At 36.9% G+C, this 27,806-nt stretch overlaps 2 protein-coding genes across 2 annotated transcripts in view; one reads left to right on the top strand and one right to left on the bottom strand.

Moving 5' to 3' along the window:
- The window catches only part of LOC106083125 (fatty acyl-CoA reductase wat), a 41,096-nt gene extending 32,550 nt beyond the window's left edge, over nt 1–8,546 (bottom strand). The window contains exon 1 of the mRNA XM_013245978.2: nt 8,224–8,546. Within this exon, the coding sequence (XP_013101432.1) occupies nt 8,224–8,305 (82 nt within the window). The 5' untranslated portion in view covers nt 8,306–8,546. The remainder of the gene's footprint in view (nt 1–8,223) is intronic.
- LOC131994658 (suppressor of lurcher protein 1) overlaps nt 1–27,806 on the top strand; it is a 394,762-nt gene that overhangs the window by 44,019 nt on the left and 322,937 nt on the right. The window lies entirely within an intron of this gene.

The following is a 27,806-nucleotide window of genomic DNA, read 5'->3' as shown; positions in this document are numbered from 1 at the left end:
CGATCTATGAGTACGCAATGTCAGTTGTCAAACTGGAAATTTATTGATTTGTCAACTATCATGCCATATGTAAGTGTCTAATGTAATGCCTAGAATTTCAAATATCGGCTTTCGTATATACAAATGAATCACATCATTGTTACGTGCAAGTGGTGCTATATGTATGATTATGTGTTATAGTTATTATGATTATGTAAATTATTTACTTCTTATTTAAATTAGCAAATTAAATTTTTGTTTATCCAACAACTAGTATTGCAGTGGGGAAATACACTTCTACAAATGTCACACACTGGTGGCAGATATGGTAATTGCATTGGGAAATGCAATCATTTCTGGTATTTGTATAATAACCAGATCATGATATGGTGTAGCCGCCATAAGATTTGTGAGTTTTTTTTTTTTTGTTAAAATAAAATTTAAATTAATCGGAAATCTCTATATTCGTATATGAATGAGTTGAGTGACTGACAGACTAACTGATTGACTAAAAGCCTGTTCAAATGTGGTGGTAACGATAGGTTTGTTCGTGCACTTTTGCAGTTAAAATGCTGGCAGTAAAAATTTTCAGGAGAGTAAGAACAGCCTTTCTGCAATTTTGCTATTTATTTGAATTGCTAACCTGCTCTCGGTCAATTTTTCCATATTTTATTGAAGGTTTTTGAGTTAAATAATTTTCCTTCGCCATACGTATCAATTTTTTTATGTTACAAGAAATAATTAATGTAAACCACTCATAATGTATAGATGTAAGGTGATTATACCATCTATTTATGGCAATATTTTTAAATGAACACTAAACATTTATTTTAAATAAAAATAAAAAAAAAATTATTTGAATTAAGCAGCTGGTTTTCATAAAACAGCTGTTCAATGTTGCAAATTTCTGCTGGGAAAAAACCTCCAGTAGAAATTTGCAGACTCTCAATTACCAAACTCTCAAAATTTTGCTCACTCTCACGCAAACTTGCGCTCTCTTCCGTCCAAAAATAAAGTACGCGAACGACTTCCAGTAACAATTTGAGCAAGTTTGCACACTTTTTTGAGTATACCAACAAAGATATTACCGGACGGGCACAAAATAGTTTAAAAATATTTTTTAAACAAAAAAAGTTTTTAGCTTGGTGCATAAGAGATTAGAGGAAATCCCAAGGTATTGCTTTTAGAAAAGCCTAGATCGACGTAAACATTGACTGCGCAGACTAAGTAAAGTCTTCTTTGCCATTTAACATTGCTAATCGTTTATGAAGAGACCACATGTTTAAAATTAGTGCCTATAGTAGCAACTATGGGATGAGTGAATCCCTAAATGCGATGTCTCTGATTATTTTATACAAATCTAAATCGATCAGATTATCACATAGAATGGAACATTTTCAAGTGAATGTTTAAAACTTTGTTTGATAACGATATTACATATCATCACACCTAAATATGGTGAAGATCGGACAATATTTAGATATAGCTATTTAGATATAGACCGATCTGTCATTTGGGGGTCTTAAGCCCATAAGAACCGCAATTATTATCCGATTTTGCTAAATTAAAAAAAAAAAATAATTTATTAAGTCTCCCCACATCCGATTTAAATATGGTTCAGATCGGACTTTATTCAGATGTAGCTGCCATAGCGACTGATCTGCCGGTCATGGGTCTTAAGCCCATAAAACCCGCAATTATTATCCGATTTCGCTGAAATTTATACAGTATGCTGTCTTAGGCCCTTCAACATCCGTGTTAAGTATGGCTCCCATCGGGCAATATTTTGACATAGCTGCAATATAGACCAATCTCACGATCTAAGGTCTTGAGCATATGAAACGCTCATTTATTATACAATTTCGCTACAGTTATTATTTTCCGATTTTGCTGAAATTTAAAATAGTGAGTGAAAAAAGCGGTCTTCAAAATAAGCAGATTTGTTAGGTCCCCTTAAAATGCGGATTCGTTGTCCGATTTCACTGAAACTGTGACTTGTATAAGAGTTCTCGGAACCTGAATCAACTATGATCCAGACCAGCCTCTATTTGCATATTCCTATGGATATAGAAGTGGAGTTGTTATAAAAGAGAATGATAAATTTATCCATGGTAGTGTGTATGCAGACATCGGAACGGCCGAACTTTACACATTTTTTTAAATAAGTAACAATTAGACAGCCATCTATGAAGTAAACTAAAAATCAATCAAATGCAAATTTTGCCCATGAACATTTTATTAGGGACCTGAGGCAAACTTCTCAAAAATTAATGAGTGCTGTCCGATTCAGTTTTAAGCTAAATGATAAGGGTCCTCCTTTTTATAGGAATCAATCAGCGATCAAAATTTGAAACGGATGGTTGTGTATATTAGTAAATAAGAAAAATCCTACAAATAAGAAAAGATCTAAAGTTTGTAGGCCATTTTTTTTTTTGTCAGTAAAGTTTTTAATACCTTCAAGTATTGGTATAGGCAAACTTCTCAAATATCAATGAGTGCTGTGCGATTCAAGTTTAAGCTCAATGATAAGGTACCTCCTTTTTAGCCGTGTCCGAACGGTGCGCCGCAGTGCGACACCTCTTTGGAAAGAAGTTTTTAAATCGCATATATGTCGCTAGCAGGATAACCACCGCTGAAAATTTGTTTTTAATGTTCTCTGAGCTACGTTGGCCACCATGTTAACACATAGCTCCCATATAAATCGATCACCCGGATTTTGCAGAAAATTTGGACTATGATTTGCCTGCTGGTTTCTAGCATCTATATTATGTATAATCGGTGTTAGTTCTTAACCTGATATAGATTCCATTTCAACAAATCTCACTATTTTACCTCTTGAACCTCTAGAGGGCTCAATTATCGGATTTAACTCAAGGTTTGCACAAAATTTACTTCAAATATGTATTAAATCGTTTAATACCTTGGTATATCTCCGATAACAACGTATCTCCCAATTTTACAACTTAGGCTTTAGAGGGCAAAATTATTACGACTTGAATGACATTTTGCACGATAACTTCCGCTATTTCTTCCAACATCTACGTCAAATATGGTGTGAATCCGTTCATAACTTAATATAGCTTCCATATACAGCGGTCAAAAAAAGTATTCATCATTAGCAAAATTGATAATAAATTCACTTATTTTGGGTAATTGAAGAAAATTTAAAGTAAACAAATAATGCAGTTTTATGCAATAGTTTATTTTTCGTAATATGTTTTAAAATAAATTCAAAAAATAAATTTAATAAGCGCAAAAAATGCAATTTTATATAATAACACCAAAAACAGAACAAAAAAAGTATTCATCATTGATGTGCTATCATCAAAGTCAAATTCAAATATTATTTGGGAATCCCCCTTTTCTGTTTTATTTAGTAAAGGAGGCTTTGCCCTTGACAGCAAATATTTAATTTCATTGAAAATATAGTTTTCGTCAAAATGGGTCGTAAGCAAAACGAGGTTTCTGATGAGGTAAAAGTTTTGATAATAAAACACCACAGGAATGGTTTAACTCAAAAAACTATCAGTGAAATATTAAATAGACCACGATCTACTATACAATCCATCATCAGAAAGTGGACAGAAACGAAAACTGTTGACAATAAACCAAGATCTGGTCGACCAAAAGCACTTTCAGTTGGAGATGTGCGTTGGCTAGTGCGGCAAGTTCAGAAAACTCCGAAGACAAATGCGACCATTCTTCGTAAAAACACTATGGAATATTTAGGGAAGGAAGTTACTACACAAACAATTCGAAATACACTCAAAAGGCATAGTTACAGAGGAAGAACTGCACGTAAGAAGCCCTTTATAAATAAAATAAACCGAGTGAAAAGGCTAAACTTCGCAAAAATGTATGTAAAACAGCCCGAATCATTTTGGAAAACAGTCATTTTTGCAGACGAGAGCAAGTTTAATCTTTTTGGGTGCGATGGAAAGGTCATAGTGTACAGAAAACCAAATACAGAGCTTGAAGAACGAAACACAGTTGCTACTGTAAAACATGGTGGAGGTGGTTTAATGGTTTGGGGGTGTATGGCGGCTTCAGGAGCGGGAAATCTTGAAATTATTAATGGAGTAATGGATCATAAGTATTACATTGACATTTTAAAGAGGAATTTAAAAGATAGTGCTGTAAAACTTGGGCTTGGTAATAACTTTCACTATTATCAAGATAATGACCCCAAACATTCTGCTTTAAATACCAAGATGTGGATGCTGTATAACTGCCCCAAAGTCATTAAAACTCCTCCTCAAAGTCCCGACTTGAACCCAATTGAACATCTTTGGGAACATCTCGAACGCAAATTGAGAACGCGCAATTTTTCGAGCAAGAGTCAAATGCAACAGGTGATAATGGAGGAATGGACTAATATAGACCAAAATATAACCGCTAAATTAGTCCAATCGATGTCAAACCGTTTAAAAGAAGTTATAAGACGCGGTAGTCGAATAACAAAGTATTAATTTTTTTAAATTATGTTAATTATTTTTTTGTTTTTTTGCAATGATGAATACTTTTTTTGTTTAATTTTTTGTGTTCAGCTGTAAAATGGCCCTTTTTGTTCCAATAAATACTATTTTTTTCTTTAAAAACAATGAAATTGTGTACATATATATCACACAAGCACTACTGCATCATTAGTTTAATATGTTTTTATTCCAATTGTCTTTTGTAGACTTATTAAAAAAAAAACATTGAATGATGAATACTTTTTTTGACCGCTGTAAATCGATTTTGATTTTACTTCTTGAGCATCTTGGGGGCACAATTTTTATTCGATCTAGCCAAAAATTTGCATAACGAGTTTTGCTATAACCTGCAAATATAACGAATATACGATGTATTGCCGAATCAGCCCATTACCTGATCAAATGCATTAAAACTGTTCTCACATTTCGACTTCTAGAGCATGTATACAATTATTATCCAATATTATCCAAAAATATAAAGAATCCATGATTTGACCTTTTATTATATTATCTTATGGTAAAGGGTAACCTCGGAATGAACTTGAAAAATGCAAGCCATAATATTCGATCCAGCCGAGCCTTATCCGCCTTTATCTTTATACCCACCACCATAAGATAGGGGGTATATTCATTCAGTCAATCAGTTTGCAACACATCGAAATATCAATTTCCGACCCTACAAAGTACATATATTTCGGATTGTTGTAAAATTCTAAGACTATTTAACTATATCTACAGCCTTCAAAAATTGAGAAATTAATCTAAACTTTGGCACAGATACGTCTTTTTGACGCACGCTGGTTAAGTTCTTGAACGAGCCAAATTAGACCATATTTGGATATAAAAAGCTGCTATATAGATCTATCTACCAGTAAATGGTCTAATGCCCATAAATGCTTTATTATACCCTACACCACTACTGTGGTACAGGGTATTATAACTTAGTGCATTTCTTTGGGTGATGTTTAACGCCCACAATGAAGAGAGATAGACCCATTGATAAGTATACCGATCGACTCAGAATCACTTTCTGATTTGATTTAGCTATGTCCGTCTGTCTGTCTGTCCGTCCGTCCGTCTGTCTGTCCGTCTGTCCATGTTAATTTGTGTACAAAGTATAGGTCGCAGTTTTCATCCGATCGTCTTCAAATTTGATATGGGCATGTTTTTCGGCCTAGAGACTAAGCCTATTGAAATTGGAAAAAATCAATTCAGATTTAGATATAGCTCTCAAATATATGTTCGTCCGATTTACAGTAATACTGCAATAAAATGGTCATTTGGCAGGAAGGATTTTCTTATGACTCCCGACATTACTGGTGAATTTCATGGAAATCGGTTCAAATTTGGATATAGCTCCCATATATATGTTCTTCCGATATGCAGTAATATTGCAATAAAATGGTCATTTGTTAAACGATTCTCTTGAAATTTGGAAGGATTTTCTCTTGACTCTCCACATTACTGGTGAATTTCATGGAAATCGGTTCAAATTTAGATATAGCTCTCATATATGTATATCGCCCGATTTTTATTCCTAGAGCCACTGCAAGCGCATTTATTGACCAATCTTCCCAAAACTTCGTACAACGCTTTCTTTATTGACCAATCTTCCCAAAACTTCGTACAACGCTTTCTTCGACGATCGGTTCAGATTTACATATAGCTCCCATTTATATGTTCTTCCGATTTGCAGTAATATTGCAATCAAATGGTCTTTAGTTTACCAATTCTCTCAAAATTCGGCAGGAAGGATTTTCTTATGACTCTCGATATTACTGGCGAATTTCATAGAAATCGGCGCAGATTTAGATATAGCTGTCATATATGTATATCGCCAGATTTTCACCGCAAGAGCCGCTGCAAGCGCATTGTTTGAACAATCTTGCCAAAATTTTGCACCATGCTTTCCTCGACGACTTCCACTTTATCTGAGAAGTTTGCTATATGTTCGTCAGATTTTGGGTAATTTGAACATATGTTGTAATTTTTCAACCGTAGTTATTACAGTACTTATAGGGTAGGTGTAGGGTATTATATAGTCGGCACCACCGCCCGACTTTTGCCTTCCTTAGTGGTTTTTATCCGATTTCGCTGAAATTTAAAACTAGTAGTTATAGGCCTCCAGAAATCTGGCCCAAATATGGTTTAGATCGGACTATATTTGGATATAGATGCAATAAAAACCAATCTGCCGGTTAAGGGTCTAAGGCCCACAAAAGCTGCATTTATTGCCCGATTTCGCTGAAATTTGAAACAGTGAATTATTTTAGGTCTTCCGACATCCGATAAAGATGGTTTAAATCGGACTATAATTGGATATAGCTGCCATATGGACCGATCTGCCGATAAAGGGTCTGAAGCCCATAAATGCTTTATTTATTACCCGATTTCGCTAAAATTTCAAACAGTGAGTTATTCTAAGTCTGCCGACATGTGACCTTAATATGGTTCAGATCGGACTATATTTGGATACAGCTGCCGTATAGACCGATCTCCCGATAAAGGGTCTGAAGCCCATAAAAGCTTTACTTATTACCCGATTTCTCTGAATTTCTCTGGAACCCATAAAAGCTGAATTTATTGACGAATTTCTCTGAAATTTGAATCAGTGAGTTATTTTAAGCCACCCACCATCTAACCCAAATATGGTAAAGATCGGACTGTATTTAGATATAGCTGTCATATAGACCGATCTCCCGAATAAGGGTCTGAAGTTCAATAAAGCTTTATTTATTACCCGATTTCATTGAAATTTGAAATAATGAGTTTTAAGCCTCTCAACATCCGACCCAAATATGAGCCAGATAAGACTATATAATTGTTTAATTTGGTCCAGATCGGTCCAGATTTGAAATCTTGGCCCTATAAAAAGCGCATTTACTATCTGATTTCGTTGAAATTTAACCCTGTGACTTCTGTTAGGGTTTTCGACATGGTTCAGTGTCCTATATGGTTCAGATCGGTTTATATTTGAATATAGCTGCCAAATAGACCAAAATTTTGTTCTACAAAAATTAACAGTGACTTATTGTTATTAGACCATTCAATATCCGTGTCAAATTTGAGTGCATAACTTATCCACTTTTCACCGGATTGTGACGGAAGGGGGTTTTCATATATACCCTAGGTGGTGGGTAGCCAAAGTTCGGCCCGGCCGAACTTAATGCGTTTTTCTTGTTATTTGGTCAACTTTTAGTTGATACCATTGAATTAAAACACTTTCACACAAGTCTTTAATTTGTCAAACCTCTTTACAGGTACATGATTGATTTGTTTCGATTTGGTCGAAGGGGAAATAACTTTTTAAAGATCTCTGTCAATTGTCAGTTGTAGTTGTAAACGTCTTAATAATTAATCACTTTTGATATTTTGTATCAATTCGATAATCTGATTTTTTCTTTTGTTGTTCCAACTTTGATGTGAGGTATCAGGAATTGTTTTTTTAGTAGCATTATACACGAAGAGTTAACATTAATTTTCTCATCATTAATTATTACTTAATGGATAGGTAGTATTGTAGCCATCATGGCTGGGCGTTATTATTTAATTTTTTCCACAATAAAAATGCTAAATTGTTTTCAAGCTTGCTTGTGATTATCTAAATCTTAAATTGTTGATTTCTGGATTTTACGTCATTCAGTTAAAGTGTAATTATAAAATCTAAAATTTTTTACATTTCTTAAAGCATTTCCTGTTTTTGATAAATCTTTGTTTATATTTAACCCACTTTAGTGAACTGTCAATTTAAAAATTCTTAAACACACACCTTTCCCCAGAAATCCAGTGCCGCCAGTCAGGAACACATTTTTATTTCGGAAAAAATTTTGAATATTTGAATCCATTTCCATGGTCACAACTGTATTAATAACTTGAAACAATCAAACAATTGCAATTTTCTTCTTCTTTTGTGTTAACACTCTGGCTTTAAAAAAAATTCCCGGAACCGAGTAGTTGGAATATTTTATTTTCTTTTTATTTTTCCACTTTTAATCACTTGCGCATGCGTTTCGCTTACAATGATCCCCGTCTACGATATAAGCCGTTTCGCGTTGTGCGATCAAATAAAAACTAATTTTCAAACGCTAACGTCTTTTATATGTCCTACTCAAAACCAACTGAGTTTGTAATTGAAACTGAGTTTGATATGGCGATGGTGTGTAACAAGAAAACTATACGTTGGACGCTCAAGTTCGGTTACAGCCAACAGACTGGCTCTACTGCCTCTGTTTACGTCAAAACGTAACCAACCATCCATTCAGTGATTTGTCCAATTTTTGGTACACCACGAATGTGAAACGTCCCAAATGAAAGTAAAGACGGGATCGTTTAAAATTTTACAGCATTACATTACTCTCAGCCAATATTGGGATGACGTAGAAAATGAGTTAATTTGGGATGCCAGCCAACTAAAAGTTAAGGTGACAGCAATAGCACAGTGTTTACAAAACTACAACAAAGGGTATTAAAAATAAAGTTAAAGCTATGAAATGAAATAAAATAGAAAAACGCGTTACTACCGGAGTCTAATCTTGTATATGGATAGCATTTGCCAAAGTTTCTTTTTCTAAGAAGAAACCAAAAAAAGGATAATAGAAGGTCATAATAAGAAATTCCCATGAAGTGAAATTTAGAGATCGGTTTATATGGGAGCCCATAAGTCATCTTCCAAAATTCCTTCCAAATCTAAGAAAAAGTGCGCCCTCTAGAGACTCAAAAATTAAAACCAAGAGATCGGCTTATATGGGAGCAATATTCAGTTAATAACCGATTCGAAAAAAAAAACAAAATTACTTTATATCATGACATAATTACCAGGTAGTGTACCGTAAACAGCTGAGTAAATTTTTTTCACGCGTAGTGCACTATCTGTCAAGAAGTTTTGGTTGTGTATGTGTGTGTGTATTATAGTTAAGAACCATAACACACGCAAACAACGAAAAATGGCGTGAACTAGTTACGTACACAAAATCTGAGTTGCACTAATCACTGATTTTGACAGATAGTGCACTCAATATTTTGTTGTTGCTTTATATGCTGGCAGTCGTTGGAAAAATCTTTGTGCGCAATCAGAGAATGGTCGGAAGCAGAAGTAAAATCGGGAGCTTTATTTGGCTATGGACCGATTTGGACCATAGATGTTGGAGATCATAAGAAGACTCATCAAGGGATATTCCTGCTACATCAGATTAAAATTTCCCTCTATAGAGGCTCAAGATTTTAAATTGGAAAATCAGTTTATATGAAAGCTATATTATGTTATGGATAGATTTGTGCATACCTAATATAGATTTTTGAAGTCATAGGAGTGTCGTCGTGCATAATTTCAGAAAAATAGGATAAGAATTCCGCTTTCTACAGGGTCAAGGTGTAAAATCAGATGATCTCTCCTGTATCAGATTATGGACCTATTTGGACCATTATTTGTATATACAGTTTAAACCAGATATAAGCACATTGTGTATAAAAAACAAAAGTTTTTAAGAATATTTTTCAAAACACCATGTCTTTTCTTAGATCCTTCATTACAGAATAATACCGTAGCGTAGAGGTTAGCATTTCCGCCTATGACGCTGAACGCCTGGGATCGAATCCTGGCGAGACCATCAGAAGAAATTTTCAGCGGTGGTTTTCCCCTCCTAATGCTGACAACATTTGTGAGATACTATGCCATGTTAACCCTCTCTCCAAAGAGGTGTCGCACTGCGGCACGCCGTTCGGTCTCGGCTATAAAAAGGAGGCCCCCTATCATTGAGTTTAAACTTGAATCGGACTGCACTCATTGATATGTGAGAAGTTTGCCCCTGTTCCTTAGTGGAATGTTCATGGGCAAAATTTGCAATTTTACATTATAAGAAACAACAACAAACGTATACAAGAAATATTTTTAAAGCACCGAAGCTGAAAACTTCACAGCGAAAAATTTTCTATAAGAAATCGGTGTGAATGTGTCTGGACATACAAAAACAAGAAAAAAGGCGTTATAATATCGAAAATATCAATACACTATGGTTAATATCCCATCACCTTTATCTTCTTATAAAGGGGATCACGCCAAGCCTCAAAAACGCCATTAGACCCATTATGACTATATAATACTTGGTTGAATTGATTTTCTTAAATTAGGCAGTAGATTACAAATACGGCATAAAACATTAGGTCCAAGTAATGGGAACTAGCCCACCCCCAAATAAACCCAAATGGGCATAATAGCCGACCATGGCTATATGAGACTCAAATAAAAGGTATTAGGAAGTAGATTACGAATATGACATTAAAATTTGCGTTCAAGTCTAGGTGGTGCTTTTCCTTCCAAAAGATACGCCAAATGGGTTACTTGACCCATTATGACAATATGGGACTAAAATGAAAGGTATTTGAGAGTAGAAAACGAATTTGATTTAAAATTTTGGAGCCATGTGTTTTGAGGCACGCCCTAAAGCACCCCCTAAACTGAACTGAAAAACAAATTTGATATCTATTTTCAGTGCAAAGTGCCTAAGGCCGCCCCAGCCACAAAACATCCTCCAAACGGTTCATATTTACCAGCCATGGCAATTTGGGGCTCAAATTAAAGTGATTTGGAAATGAAGCACGTTTTGATATCCATATTTGAGTCGAAATGTCTGAGGTGCCATCCCTCCCCCAATGAGAACATTACTCTAAGGAAGAACATTACCACCAGGAAGTGAGAAGCGGCAAATTCTCACACATCAATGAGTGCTTTCCGATTCAAGTTTAAACTCAATGATAAGGGACCTTTTTTATAGCCGAGTCCGAACGGTGTCCCGCAGTGCGACACATCTTTGGGGAACATTTTTTAAATGACCATGCATGGCATTGTACCTCACAAATGTCGTCAACATTAAGAGGGGATAAACACCGCTTTGTCCGATGTTCTCGCCAGGATTCGAACTCGTTCAATGACATAGGCTACAATGGCACGAATTCGATATCCGTATTCAGGGCGAAAAGTCCCCACCCTCAAAAGATATTAGAGAATTAAAGAAGGCGCAGCTGAGCGGGCCCGGTTCGGCTAGTTTCAAATGAAAACAAGTAAAAGCGTGCTAATTTCGGCCGGGACGAATATTGGGAACCCACCACCATGAATTCTGTTAAAAATTTATACAAAATAAATTAACTTTATTCTACATGCCAAACTTCTGTCAAACCAGCAAAAATTAAAGCTTCTAGGAACCGAACAAGGATGATCGAGAGATCGCTTTACATGAAAGCTATATCAGGTTATAGACCGATTTTGGCCGTACTTGGAATAGTTGTTGGAAGTTATTGGGTTGCCCAAAAAGTAATTGCGGATTTTTTAAAAGGAAGTAAATGCATTTTTAATAAAACTTAGAATGAACTTTAATCAAATATACTTTTTTACACATTTTTTCTAAAGCAAGCTAAAAGTAACAGCTGTTAACTGACAGAAGAAAGAATGCAATTACAGAGTCACAAGCTGTGAAAAAATTTGTCAACGCCGACTATATGAAAAATCCGCAATTACTTTTTGAGCAACCAATATTACAGAACACTACATACGAAATTTCAGCCAAATCGTTTTATCAGTTGTTTGAAGTCATAGCAAAATACTATGTGCAAAATTTCAGCCCAATCGGACAAAAATTGCGGCTTGTAAGGGATTAAGGAGTCAAATCGGAAGATGGGTTTATATGGGAGCTATATCTATATCTGAACCGATATGACCCATTTGCAATCCCCATCGACCTACATCAATATTAAGTATCTGAGCAAAATTTCAAGCGGCTAGCTTTTCGCGTTCGACCTCTGTCGTGATTTCGACAGACGGACCATCATGTGGTGGTGGGTATAATAAGACGTTAAATTCGGGAGATCGATTTATATAGAAGCTACGTATATGCACAAACCGAATAAAACTAAATTCAGTAAGTCAGTTGAAAGACATGAGAGAAATCATTGTACAGAATTTTATGACAATCGTATGAAAATTGCGCCACCCTCTATGAGGTCAATGTGTCTTATAGGATACATTCAGTGTCGGATCGCTTATTTTTGCAAAAATTTTAACTTTGTCGATAATATCAATCGATATTCACACAAAAAATAAAATATCGATACCATCGATAGTGCCATCGATATTTCGCCAGCTCTGCTATGTACTGCAACAAAATCATAACTGGAGGTCATATTATGTTGGTATACCCCATCCTATAATGGAGGTTACTGACTTTATTCATTTTTGAAAACACTGTTGCTATGATTATGCCAAAAAAACAAATAGAAGACAAAATAAAACAAAAGCAAAGTCAAAAAAAAAGCAATAACACAATCAATCCATTAGTCTGCGAGGGCGGTTAAGTAGGTTTTGGCAAAACCATCAACCAAAACACTAGAGTTCATTGTATCATCATGTTATTGTGATGTAGCATGGCAAATAAGGCACAACTAAGAAAAATCACTTTGTATATGTCCAAGATTATGTTCAGGCATTACCTTTTATAACTTCTAATAAAGTATGCCAAAAACGGCAAAAGAAAGCGAAAGCGAATCTCAGGTTACATCATTTAAACAATCAATACATAACTTGACATAGTCAATACTATGTTGCCACTTCTTAATACAATTAAGGTATGTGTTTTCTATTTAATATTCTTCAAGTATTCCCGCAATATGTAAAAACAATAACATTAAAACTAGTTTACTTTGTTTTCGCTGTAAAGTTTCCATTGAATTGTTGTCTTTTCTTAACATTATTTTTTTCTATAAATTCTGGAGAATTTCCATTGACCTGTTTAGATTGTAGACATTATTACGACATTTATTCCGTACAATTCCCGAGCTAATCTAACTGGTCATTTTGCTAACAAAATCTCCCAGCTGTAATATTTGATTTTGTTTAAGGGCATCACAGTGGCATGAGTTTTATTTAATCTAGATTTCGTCATTCTGTTTGTAACTCCTCGAAATATCCCTCTGAGACCCCATAAAGTATATATGTTCTTGATCGTGACATTTCAAGTCGATCTAGCCATGTCCGTCGGTCCGTCCGTCTGTCTGTCGAAAGCACACTAACTTTCGAAGGAGTAAAGCTAGCCGCTTGCGAGAATACTTTTTATTAGTGTAGGTCGGTTGGGATTGTAAATGTGCCTTATTGGGTCCATGTTTTTATGTAGCTGCCATATAAACCGATCTTTGATCTTGACTTCTAGAGTCACTAGATGGCGCAGTTTTTATAAAATTTGACTGAACTTTTGCATGAGTTGTTTTGTTATGATTTGTTATGATAAGTGTGGTTCAAATCGGTATATAACCTTATATAGCTGTCATAGAAACCGATATGGGGTCTTGTATTCTTGAGCCTCTAGAGGGCACAATTCCTATTCGATTTGGATGAAATTTCGCATGATGTTTTTTGTTATGACTTCCAACATATATGCTAAGTATGGTTGAAATCGGTCCGTAACGTGAAATACTGCCATATAAACCGAACTTGGATCTTGACTTCTTGAGTCACTAGAGGAAGCAATTTTTATCCGATTTGGCTGAAATTTTGTATGAGGTATTTTGTTATGATTTCCAACGACTGTGTTAACCGTGGTTCAAATCGGTCAATAACCTGATATAGCTGCCATATAAACCGATCTTGAATCTTAACTTCTTGAGCCACTAGAGGGCGCAATTCTTATCCGACTTGGCTGAAACATTGAAAGAAGTGTTTTGTTATGAATTCTAACAATTGTGCCAAATATTGCTTTAATTGGTCCATAACCTGATATATTGGTTGCCCAAAAAGTAATTGCGGATTTTTTTAAAAAAGTAAATGCATTTTTAATAAAACTTAGAATGAACTTTAATCAAATATATTTTTTTTACACTTTTTTTCTAAAAGTAATAGCTGATAACTGACAGAAGAAAGAATGCAATTACAGAGTCACAAACTGTGAAAAAATTTGTCAACGCCGACTATATGAAAAATCCGCAATTACTTTTTGGGCAACCCAATAGCTACCATATAAACCGATCTGGGATCTTGACCTCTTAAGACTCTTGAGGTCGCAATTATCATCCGATTTGGCTGAGATTTTGTGCAACGACTTCCCTCATGACCTTCAATATAAGTGTCAATTATGTTCTGAATCGGTCTATAGCCTGATGCAGCTCCCCTATAAACCGATCTCCCTATTTTATTTCTTGAGTGATCCATGGTGGAGGGTATATAAGATTCGGCCCGGGCGAACTTAGCACGCTTTTGCTTGTTTTAAATCTAGATTTTGGCTCAACTTCCGAATTAATATCGTCAGTTTGGCGGTGAAGGCCAGAGGACTGTCATCAATAAACGTCAATAAACGAAGCCTTTCGGGTCGACGCAGTCCTAGTTAAGGGAGAATGCGCATGCAACATTGTGGAACAGCGAAACGGTCGGTAGGACGGTGAAGATTCTATGGGGCGATCCAAATCGTGAGAAGACTAGGCTATTACTGAAAGGAAGCAAGAAGGAGGTCAGTATAGCTATTGGTATCGTAACGGCACACATAGGACTATGAGCTCACTTATGAAAAATCGGTGCAGCACGTGATAGCATGAGACGTTGGAGCATTTCTTTTGTCATTGCCCGGCTTTCGCGTCCTACAGATTCTGGTACTTAGGTGAAGACGTGGATGTGGTATTGAAAACAATTAAGGATAATGTAAGTAGCACGAAATTCCCAACTTAAATTTTCTTTGTAGAGGTTACTTTATAGTTTTTAGAGCGCACAACAAGCCGATTGCTGGCTTAGGTGTTTGTCCATAGTGGCATGGGGCGGATTAATATCTGCACCCTCTTTTCAATCTAACCTAACCTAACTTAACTCACTGTCCCAAATTTCGACGACATAGGACAATAAATGAGCATTTTATGGGCCCAAAACCTTAAGGCTTGAGATCGGTCTATGTGGCAGCCATGGGACAATAAATGCGCCTTTTATGGGCCCAAGACCAAGATCCAAATCTGAACCGATCTGGGCCAAATTGAAGAAAGATGTCGAAGGGCCTAACACAACTCACTGTCCTAAATTTCAGCAAAATCGGATGGTAAATGTGGCTTTTATAGGGCTAAGACCTTAAATCGATAAATCGGTCTATGGCAGCTATATCCAAATCTGGACCGATCTGAGTCAAATTGAAGAAGTATGTCGACTGGCCTAACACAACTCATTGTCCCAAATTTCAGCAAAATTGGATAATGAATGTGGCCTGTTTGGACCTAAGACTCTTAATCGGCGGATCGGTCTATATAGGGGCTATATCAAGATATAGTCCGATACATCCCATCTTCTAACTCAACCTGCTTATGGACAAAAGATGGATCTGTGCAGAGTTTCAGCTCAATGTCTCTATTATTAAAGACTGTAGCGCGATTTCTATAGACAGATGGACGGACATGGCTAGATCGTCTTAGATTTTTACGCTGATCTAGAATATATATATACTGTATAGGGTCGGAAATGGATATTTCGATGTGTTGCAAACGGAATGACAAAATGAATATATCCCCATCCTTCGGAGCTGGGTATAAAAAAAATGGAAAATTGATCATCTTCAAATCCAATTTGCCAATCTTTGGCTCGAATCTTTAAAATAAGGAAAATATTTTTTTCGGTGTAGGTAGTCGGGGTTTACTTGTTTATTTTAGTCTGTTTAGTGTCACTCCATTGTGCATTGGCCTATCGTAGTCTGTTCACAATAGAAGTTACCAGGGTTGTATGAAAATATAATAAAAAGTGTTATTATTATTTTTTTTTTTGATGATTGTTTTGCAAAAACAATAAACGTTTGAAATGAGTAGATAAAACTCTTGAAGCCACTTGAATTAATTTATCATATTTTATTCATTATTACGCTAATACTGTTTAAAATATGCATACACTGAGATACGGGTTTTATTATGGTATCAATGGAGATGCCTTCGGCGTTTAACTTATTTCAATGTGACGGGCCTCTGCATTTAAATGTTTTTGTTTTCGTTTGTTTTTGTTTTTAATTAAATTACACTAGTCTGCAAGAAAAAATATCTTAGAAATATGGAGGTCAGTTCAGTTTTTGTAGAAAAAAGTCGAAATAATCGAAAAGTCGAAAAATCGATTTTTGCCGCCGACTGATTTGATTATTTTAAAACTATAGGTTGGTACTATATTCGGGTTTCGCTATATTTTTCGGCGATTACTTTTTATAGATAATAGATTTGAAAGCAAAACAACCTGCTGATTTCATTTAGTTGAATATTCCCTCATTACTTGTTGTAACATTTTAATAAAAATGATATTTTATCATTGATATTTATGTAGTGTTCCAAAAAAGTTATCCCGAAAAACATGGACATTCAGCGGTAAAAAACGAACATGAAGCCAGCCATATGGTTGCAGTAGTTACAGAAGTGATCTTTAATGAAATTGAGCATTTTAATAAAATCGGGTATATATGTAAACCACCTTTCGTTATAATCCGGGGAAAAATGCATAATTTATGCCCCCATAGCAGCTTCCTCGAAATATGGTCCGATTTGGACTATCGATGTGGATATTGAGTGGCCTATTAAGTACAAGTCATTGTTCAATTTTGTAAAACCAAATATTGGTCGTTTTGGTAGCCATATCCAAATAAAGACCGATCTGAACCATAAACAACACGGATGTCGAAAAGCCTAACATAAGTCACTGTTTAAAGTTTCAGCAAAATCGGATTACAAATGTGCTTTTTAGGGGGCCAAGGCTTTAATTCATGAGATCGGTTTATATACAATATATCAAAATCTGAATCGATCTGGGCCAAATAAAAGAGGGCTGACGAAGGGCCTAAAACAACTCACTGTCCCAAATGTCGGGTAAACGGATAATTTGTGGGCCCAAAACCTTAAATGGAGAGATCGGTCTATATGGCAGCTACATCCAAATCTGAACCGATCTTAGCCAAATTGCGGAATATTGTTGAAGAACCTAACGCAACTAACTGTTCCAAATTTCGGCGAAATCGGAAAATAAATGCGCTTTTTATGGGCCCAAAACCTTAAATCGAGAGATCAGTCTATATGGCATCTATATCCAAATCTGGACCGATCTAGGCCATATTGCGGAAGATGTCGGGATGCCTAACACAACTCACTATCCCAAATTTCGGCGACAACGGACAATAAATGCGCCTTTAATGGCCCCAAAACCCTGTATCGATAGATCGGACTAAATGGCAGCTATATCCAAATCTGGACCGATCTAGGCCATATTGCAGGAAGATGTCGAGGGGCCTAACCTAACTCAATGTCCCAAATTTTGGCTACATCGGATAACAAATGCTCCTTTTATGGGCCCAAAACCTTAAATCGAGAGATCAGTCTATATGGCATCTATATCCAAATCTGGACCGATCTAGGCCATATTGCGGAAGATGTCGGGATGCCTAACACAACTCACTATCCCAAATTTCGGCGACAACGGACAATAAATGCGCCTTTTATGGGCCCAAAACCCTATATCGATAGATCGGTCTATATGGCAGCAATATCCAAATCTGAACCGATCTGGAAGGATGTCGAAGGGCCTAAGACAACTCACTGTCCCAAATTTCGGCGAAATCGGACAATAAATGCGCCTTTTATGGGCCCAAGACCTTAAATCGAGAGATCGGTCTCTATGGCAGTTATTGGTTGCCCAAAAAGTAATTCCGGATTTTTAATATAGTCGGCGTTGACAAATTTTTTTCACAGCTTGTGACTCTGTAATTGCATTCTTTCTTCTGTCAGTTATCAGCTGCTACTTTTAGCTTGCTTTAGAAAAAAAGTGTAAAAAATTATACTTGATTAAAGTTCATTGTAAGTTTTATTAAAAATGCATTTACTTTCTTTTAAAAAATCCACAATTACTTTTTGGGCAATCCATATATCCAAATCTGGAGCGATCTGGTCCAAATTGAAGAAGAATATTGAAGGGCCTAACACAACTCACCGTCCTAAATTTCGGTGACATCGTACATAAATGCGCCTTTTATGGCCCCAAAACCCTGTATCGGTCTATATGGCAGCTATATCCAAATCTGAACCGATTTGGGTCAAATTGAAGAAGGATGCCGAAGGGCCTTAGACAACTCACTGTCCCAAATATCAGCAAAATCGGATAATAAATCTGGCTTTCATGGGCCTAAGACCCTAAATCGGAGGATCGGTCTATATGGGGGCTATATTAAGATAGGCCACCGTAGCGCAGAGGTAGCATGTGCCTATTACGCTAAACGCCTGGCTTCGAATCCTGGCGAGACCATCAGAAGTAATTTTCAGCGGTGGTTTTCCCCTCCTAATGCTGGCAACATTTGTGATGTACTATGCCATGTAAAACTTCTCTCCAAAGAGGTGTCGCACTGCGACACGCCGTTCGGACTTGGCTATAAAAAGGAAGCCCCTTATCATTGAGCCTAAAATTGAATCGGACTGCACTCATTGATATGTGAGAAATTTGCCCCTGTTCCTTAGTGGAATATTCATGGGTAAAATTTGCATTTTTTACGCTCCACCATAGGATGGGGGTATACTAATTTCGTCATTGTGTTTGTAACTCCTCGAAATATTCGTCTAAAACCCCATAAAGTATATATATTCTTGATCGTCATGATATTTTAAGTCGAACTAGTCATGTCCGTCCGTCTGTCCGTCCGTCCATCCGTCCGTCTGTCTTTCGAAAGCACGCTTACTTTCGAAGGAGTAAAGCTTGAAATTTTACACAAATACTTTCTATTAGTGTAGGTCGGTTGGTATATCGGTCCACCTTTTGATATAGCTAGATCTGTGATCTTGACTTCTTGAGGCACTAGAGGACGCAATTATTATCAGATTTGGCTGAAATTTTGCATGAAGTGTTTTGTTATAACTTTCAACAACTGTGCTAAGAACAGTTCAAATCGGTCCATATATGATATAGCTGCCATATAAAGCGATATGGAATCTTGGCTTCTTGAGCCACTAGAGAGCTCAAGTTTTATCCGATTTGGATGAAATTTTGTGCAACGGCTTCTCTCATGACATTTAACATACGTGTCGAATATGGCATGAATCGGTTTATAGCCTAATACAGCTCCCCTATAAACTGATCTCCCTATTTTACTTCTTCAGCCCCCTAAAATGCGCAATTCCTACTAGATTTGGTTGACATTTTACACAATGACTTCTACTATGGTCTCCAATATTCAGTTCAATTATGGTCCGAAATGAACCATAACTTGATATTGTTCCAATAACATAGCAATTATTTTCTTTTATCCTTTGTTTGCCTAAAAAGAGATACCGTGGCAAGAGCTCGACAAATGCGATTCATGATGGAGAGTATAAAAGATTCGTCCTGGCTGAACTTAGCACGCTTTTACTTGTTTGACATCTACCATAATCTCGAACATTCAATTCGATTGTGGTCTGGATCGGACCATAACTTGATAAAACACCAATTGCATAACAATTATTTTCTTTAATTCTTTGTTGACCTAAAAAGAGATACCGGGAAAAGAACTAGACAAATGGTGGAGGGTATATAAGATTCGACCCGGCCGAACTTAGCACGCCTTTACTTGTTCTTATTGCTGTGGGTCGTTGCGGATTGCAAATTGGCCAAATCAATTCAGTTTTGAATATATAGCTCCCATATAAAGTGGTCCTTCGACTTAACTTGTTGAACTCCCAGAAGGTCCAATTATTATCCGATGGATGAAATTTTGCACTTGGAGTTCCATTACGTGCCAAGTATGGTCCAAAACGGTGCATAAGCTGATATAACTGCCTTCATACTTAAGCAACAGCAATTTTCAGCAAACAACAGACAGATAAGCCTGCTACTCGGAAATTGCAATACTTCTGCTGTATTAGCAGAACTATTGCTACAATAGCAGCAAAATTAACTAATAATATTCAGCATACTGTCTGCTGACTATTTTACTATTTTTAGCAAACTTTTTTCTACGAGTGTGTGATTTTATTTCAACATACAGACGGGCATGATTAAATTGCCAAAAATCAATATACATATTTCCTACCATATAGTTCTAACATAGGAGGCCACCGAAGCACAGAGATTAGCATGTCAGCCTATGACGTTGAATGTCTGGGTTCGAATCCTGGCAGGAACATCAGAAAATTTTTCAGCGGGGGTATCCCCTACTAATGCTGGCGACATTTGTAAGGTACTTTGCCATATAAAAACATCTCCCTAAAGAGGTGTCGCTCTGAGGCATGCCGTTCGGACTCGGCTAATAAAAGGAGGTCTCTTATCATTGAGCTTAAAATTGAATCGGACAGCATTCATTGGTTTGTGAGAAGTTTGCCCCAGTTCCTTAATGGAATGTTCGTGGGCAAATTTCCATTTGCATATTTCGAACATGTTTATCTTTTGAATTTTTTAGTTATAAAAATACCTTAAAACTAAACAATTAAAAAAAATTTCATTGCTTAGCAATGTAAATTTCTTAGCGTAATGTGAATTACACAGTTTGCAATTTCCTGCCATATAATTAAGTCATATTTCATATGGTTATGGTATACAAATACTACCGTGATAAAGCTATTTCAATGTTTTGCTTATTTTATATTTGCTGTAAAATCAGCACAATTAACACTCATATGCTAAAAATTCTTAAATACAAAAAATAATTGCTGATGTGAATTTCCATATTTAATAGAGAATTAAATAAACCACAAAACTCATATTTTAAGGAAGAAAATAAAACACGATAATAAGATAAAATTTCATGGAAATTTTGTGTGAAAATAATATTAAATAAAAATTTTCTTAATACATAAAAGTGTTAAGTTCGGCCGTTCCGAACTTTGGTTACCCACCACCATGGATCCATCCATCCATCCTATTTTCTTATAACTCCACTACCATATCAATAGTTTTTTCCTAATAGGGACTAAATCGGCAGATCGGTCTATATGGCATCTATAGCCAAATATTGTCCGATCTGAACCCTATTTGTCAAAGTTCATCGAAATCGGATAATAAATGCTCCTTTCATAGGCTCAACACTACTTATTGGGAGATCGTTCTATATGGCGGCTTTATCCAAATATGCTCCGATTTGTACCACATTTGACAGGAATGGGTAGAGATCTTCCATATCTCACTGAGACAAAATGTCTTCGAAATCGCGTAATAAATAGATATACTGTGGCCTTAATGCCCTATATCAGGTGATCGAGCGGTCGGTCGATAGTAGCTATATCTAAATATAGTCCGATCTCTACCATATTTGGGTCATATGTCGAGAAGCTTAAAATATTTACTGTTTCAAATTTCAGCGAAATCGGGTAATAAATGCACCCTTTATGGGCCTTAGACCCTTTTTCGGCAGATCGGGCTATATGGCGGCTATATCAAAAATACCCAATATAGTCCGATCTGTACCATATTTGAAACGAATGTTGGGAGGCTTAAAACAATGCACAGTTTCAAATTTCAGCGATAAATGCAACTTTTTTGGGCTTCAGACCCATCATACCAATCGATCATATGGCAGCTATAAATATAGTTCGATCTCAACCATATTTAGGTCGGATGTCGAGGGGCTTAAAGTAACTCACTGTTTCAAATTTCAGAGAAATCGGGAAAAATATGCCGGTTTTATAGGCTTTAGACCTTTTATCCTCAGATCGGTCTATATGTCAGCTATATCCATTTATGATCCGATTTGGCCCGTTCATGAAATTATGCTGTGTGCAGCAAAAAAACATATCTGTACCAAATTTCAGCTCAATATCTCAATTTTGGAGGCTGTAGAGTGATTCCAACAGAAGGACGGACAGACATACGGACATTGTAAAATCGCCTAAGAATTTTACGACGATCCTTAATATTTTATAGGGTCGGAAATGAATACGTCGATGTATTGCAAACGGAATGATTCAATGAATATACTCCCTATCCTATGTTGGTGGGTATAATTATTGTAGCGACTACGAGTTTGCGAATTTGGCATTGATTGCACCGTACACTTGAAACACATGTTTTATACCCGGCACAGGATAGCTGTGAGCACCACACAAGCTGGAACATTCAGGCCCAATCTAGATATGTGGTGTTCATTGCAGTCACGAGAAGCTTAGCTGCGAGCTACCGAGCGTGTCCCATGATTGCGGATATTGGAATGCCCCATCCGGAATAGCTGTAACTGCAATCGCGGACAATCAGCGGTATCGAGCTGAGAGCCTCAGTGAGAGCTCGGGCGGCACCAGCTCTTGCACAAATACTGAGTGCCTATGGTGCTCGATAGGGCAAGGCGAGTTTTTGGCGCCTTTAAATAACCAATGGCCAACTTGTGCGCGCGCCGATTGGTCCTTTGGACGGGAACGAGCTTGCTCACCTACAGGAGCTTGACTAGGATCGCCAACTGCCCATGAAAATGTGGTTACAACACCAACAAGAATAACATATTCGAATATCTTTCCCCCTTCCATTAAACCGTTTCAGTAGGCTTGACAAGAGAAAATCAAACAAACACAATTATGACTCTCTGAGCACGAGAGATGTTTTGGAGATGTTTGGGGAATGTCTCCACAAAAAGCAACAACACCAATTACAGCAGCAATCGGTGTTGTATAGAGATGGGCAAAACCTGGGTATTTACCCATATATATACCCAAAAAGTTGGGTATTTATATTTTGCAGATATCTTGGCCATATAAAATACTTTGCAAACAGTTTTTGAGAATTTTGTATTTTTATAGCCACCATTGAAAAAGGGGTATATTCATTTTGTCATTCCGTTTGCAACACATCGAAATATCCATTTCCGACCCAATGAAGTATATATATTTTTGATCAGCGTAAGAATTTAAGACGATCTAGCCATGCCAGTCCGTCTGTCTGGTGAAATCACGCTACATATAGAAAACAGATCCACTTTTTGTCCATAAGCAGGTTAAGTTCGAAGACGGGCTATATCGGATTATATCTTGATATAGCCCCCTATTTAGACCGATCCGCCAATTTAGATAAGGCCCATAAAATCCACATTTATTATTCGATTAGGCTGAAATTTGGGACAGTAATGTTATGTTAGGCCCTTCGACATGCTTCTTCAATTTGGCTCACATCGTTCCAGATTCGGATATAGCTACCAGATAGACCTTAGGCCCATAAAAGCCACATTTATTATCCGATTTTGCTGAAATTTGGGTCAGTGAGTTGTGTTAGGCCCTTCGACAATTCAATTTGGACCAGATCGGTCCAGATTGGGATATAGCTGCAATATAGACCGATCTCTTAATTTAAGGTTTTGGGCCCATAAAAGGCGCATTTATTGTCCGATATCGCCGAAATTTGTGACTGTGAGTTAAGTTAAGACCCTCGACATATTACTGCAATTTGGCCTAGATCGATCAAGATCGATCGATCGGATTTTGACGAAAGGTGGTTTACATATATACCCGAGGTGGTGGGTATCCAAAGTTCGGCCCGGCCGATTAACACATTTTTAATTGTTTGTATATAAAAATCGGACCATATATATAGCCGCTATATAGTCCGATCTCCCGACTTAAAGTCTTGAGGCAATAAATTGCTAATTTTTCCACCGATTTCGATGAAATTTGTCATAAAGAGTTCTGGTACACACCTATTTACAGGAGTAAATTGGTGTGTACCAGAACTCTTTATGACAAATTTCATCGAAATCGGTCCACATCGCACCATATTTGGATATAGCTGAAATATAGACCAACCGCTCGATCACCCCATATAGGTTATTGAGACCAGATCTATTTATTACCCGTATTCGATGAAATTTTGGCACAGTGCTAGCACAGCACTAGAAGTCCTCTACTCATTCCTGTCAAATGTGGTCCATATCGGACCATATTTGGATATAGGTGCCATATAGACCGATCTCCCGATAAAGAGTGTTGAGCCCGTAAGAGGATAATTTTTCATCCGATTTCAATGAAATTTGACACAGTAAGTTTTGGTAGACTCCTACCCATTCCAGTGAGATGTGATTCAGATCGGACCAAATTTGTCTAGAGGTGTCATATAGACCGATCTTCCAATATAAAGTGTATAGCCCGTAAGAGGAGCATTTTTCATCCGATTTCGATGATATTTGGCACAGTTAGTTTTGGTAGACCCCTACCCATTCGTGTGAGATGTGGTACAGATCGGACCACATTTGGGAATTTATCCGATAGAACCCCATCTCTAATCATGTGGAATTGAAAGGCGTTGTGAAAACTGAAGAATTTGTAATGTTATTTAACGACATTCCTTCATAATAGATTGGTTTGCCCATTGGCTCTGCCAAAACGTGACAAATACAACATTCGACATTGAAGATTTATGAACATAAAAGAGAGTTAGTCATTTTCGAGATCGATTTCAGTTTCTTCAAGTTTTTCTTGGCTTAAATGCTGTTGGCGTAACATGAAAATTCCTTTAGCTGAAATGAATTTTTTATATCCACTACCATTGACTGGCGGTATACTAACCTAGTCATAAAGTTTGTAACACCTCGAAATATTGATCTAGGACCCCATAAAGTACATATATTCCTCATCGTTTCAACATCGTCGATCTAGCCGTGTCCGTCCTACATTGATGTAGGTCGTTGGAGATTGCAAATAGGGCATATCGGTTCAGATTTGCATAAAGCTCTCATATAAACCGATCCCTCGATTTGACTTCTTGAGCCTCTGGAAAACGCAATTTTCATCCAATTTGGCTGAAATTTTGCATGTAGTGTTCTGTTTTTGAATTCCAAAAACTGTGCCAAGTACCGTCCAAATCGGTCAAGAACTTGATACAGCTCCCATATAAACTGTTTTCCCGATTTGCCAAGTACCAATTTTCCATGTGGTGTTCTGTTCTAGTTGATGATTTTATAAAGGTTGATTTTATAAAGGGAAAACAGGTAGTCGATCCATTAACCCGTGTAAACGGGGTTTTAGATATTGTGGCAGTCGTCGTTGAGCAAAATTTTGGGAAGATTGGTGAATAAATGTGCTTGCAGTGGCTCCGGAAGTGATAATTGGGCGAAATATATATATGGGAGCTAAATTTCGAGTGAATCGGAAGACAAGTGACGATGTTATTGCCATATTAGTTTAAATCGGACGAACATATTTAGCGGAGTTATATCCAAATCTAAACCGATTTTTTCCAATTTTGCTTCGTCTTCGTCTCAAGGCGAAAAAAACAGGCCTGTATCAAATTTGAAAACGATCGGACGAAAATTGTCACCTATACTTTGTACACAAATTAACATGGACAGACAGACGGATGAGAAAGTGATTCTGGCCAATCGGTATATTTATTAATGGGTCTATCTCTCCACCTTCTGGGTGTTACAAACAAATGCACTAAGTTATAATACTCTGTAACACAGTAGTGGTGTAGTGGGATATAATATATATAAGAAATTGTTTATATTACACTGGCGACATCTAGCGCCAATTAAATTATTATACATGATTGGCAACGCGATTGGTTAAATTAAATTTGTATGGCTCCTAAAAGCATGCTTCCAAAATTTCTTAGCTTGGATTATTTAAACCAACGAGAGATGTCGCCCCAATTTTCAAGTGCTGCGTTTATTTTCTAAGGATTAACCCCGTTTCTTGAAGAAAACAACTATCCCATGCTTTGAATTAAGCGGAGTTGAAATTAAAATGTGATTTTTTCAACAAAGGTTATATATCAAATAATTGATTTTTTCCATTAAGCCGATTCGACTGTTATCGGAGAAAAAGGAACATTTGGTCAAGTTTACCCACCTCTTTCATGTTGAGATCAAACTTTATTTAGATATAACTGTCATATAGAACGATATGCCGATTAAGGGTCTGAAGCTCATAAAAGCTTTATTTATTGTCCGATTTTGTTGATATTTGAAATACAAAATTCAACAGTGACGTATCAATATTCGTGGCGAATTTGGTTGCATAAGTTATCCAATTTTCACCGGATTGGGACAAAAGGGGGTTTTCACATATACCCGAGGTGGTGGGTATCTAAAGTTCGGCCCGGCCGAACTTAATGCCTTTTTACTTGATTTTTTTTTTATAATTTTCGGCCGGGCCGAATCTTGGAAACTTCAGCCAACTCGGACAAAAATTGCGGTTTGTTAGGGCTCAAGAAGTCAAATCGGAAGATCGCTTTATATAAGAGCTATATCTAAATCTGAACCGATGTGGCCCATTTAGAATTTTCAATGACGTACATTAATATTAAGTATCTGTGCAAAATTTGAAGTGGTTAACTTAACGGGTTCGTTCGCTATCGTGATTTCGACGAACGGACGGACGGACATGGCAAGATCAAATCAGAATGTCAAGACGATCGAGAATGTATGTAAATAGGTATTTTATGGGGTCTTAGATCATTATCTTGATGTGTTAGAAACGGAGTGACTTAATTTGACTATTGGAGGCGATTTTAGGAGGAAAAGCACCACCTACATTCTTGGACACAAAGTTTTATGTCATATTCGTAATCTGCCCTCAAATGCCTTTCATTTGAGTCTCATATAGCTATGATCGAGTAAAGTTCCCATTTTGCGGCTTTTTGGAGGTGGGACGGCCCTCAATTACTTGAACCTCATTTTTATGTCATATTCATAGACTAATCCCGAATACCTGTCATTTGAGTCCTATGTTGATATCTACGCCCAATATGTCTGTTTGGGGGAGTTTTGGGGTAGGAGTGACCCATGGGTCACCCAACCTTTCAGTTGACCCCAATGAATATTCATTTGATATCCATATTGTCTCGATCGGTCAACCTTGATTTTTGGAGGGAGAGAGTCCGCCTCTTCCACTATCAACAAGTTACACAACCTATTCCCCCTTCCTGACCATATTCGTAATCTACTCCCGAATACCTTTCATTCGAGTCCCGTATTGTCATTATCATCCAATAGGCCTACTTGAAGGGATTTTGGGGTCGGGCAGCACCCTATGTACTTGGACCCAAATTTGAATATCAAATTTCTATTCTACTCCCGAATACCTTTAATTTTTGTACGATTTACCTGAAATTTAGCACGTAGTGTCCCTTAATAACTGTCAACAACTGTGCCAAGTACGATCCGAATCGGTACATAACCTGATATAGCTCCCATATAAACCGATCACCTACTTTCACTTCATGATCCGCTAGAGCCCTCAATTTTCGTTCGATTTGGCTGAAATTTCGCATATGGTGATCTGCTGTGACTTCCAAAAACTGTGCAAAGTACGGTCCAAATCGGCCTATAACCTGATATGCAAATTGCAAATTTTGCCCATGAACATTCTACTAAGGAACAGGGATAAACTTCTCACATACCAATAAGTGCAGTCCTATTTAAGATTAAGCTCAATGATAAGGGG

Source organism: Stomoxys calcitrans, chromosome 2, assembly GCF_963082655.1.
Source record: "Stomoxys calcitrans chromosome 2, idStoCalc2.1, whole genome shotgun sequence".
In the NCBI taxonomy this organism is placed as follows: Eukaryota; Metazoa; Arthropoda; class Insecta; order Diptera; family Muscidae; genus Stomoxys; species Stomoxys calcitrans.
This window is presented reverse-complemented; position numbering and strand designations above follow the sequence as displayed.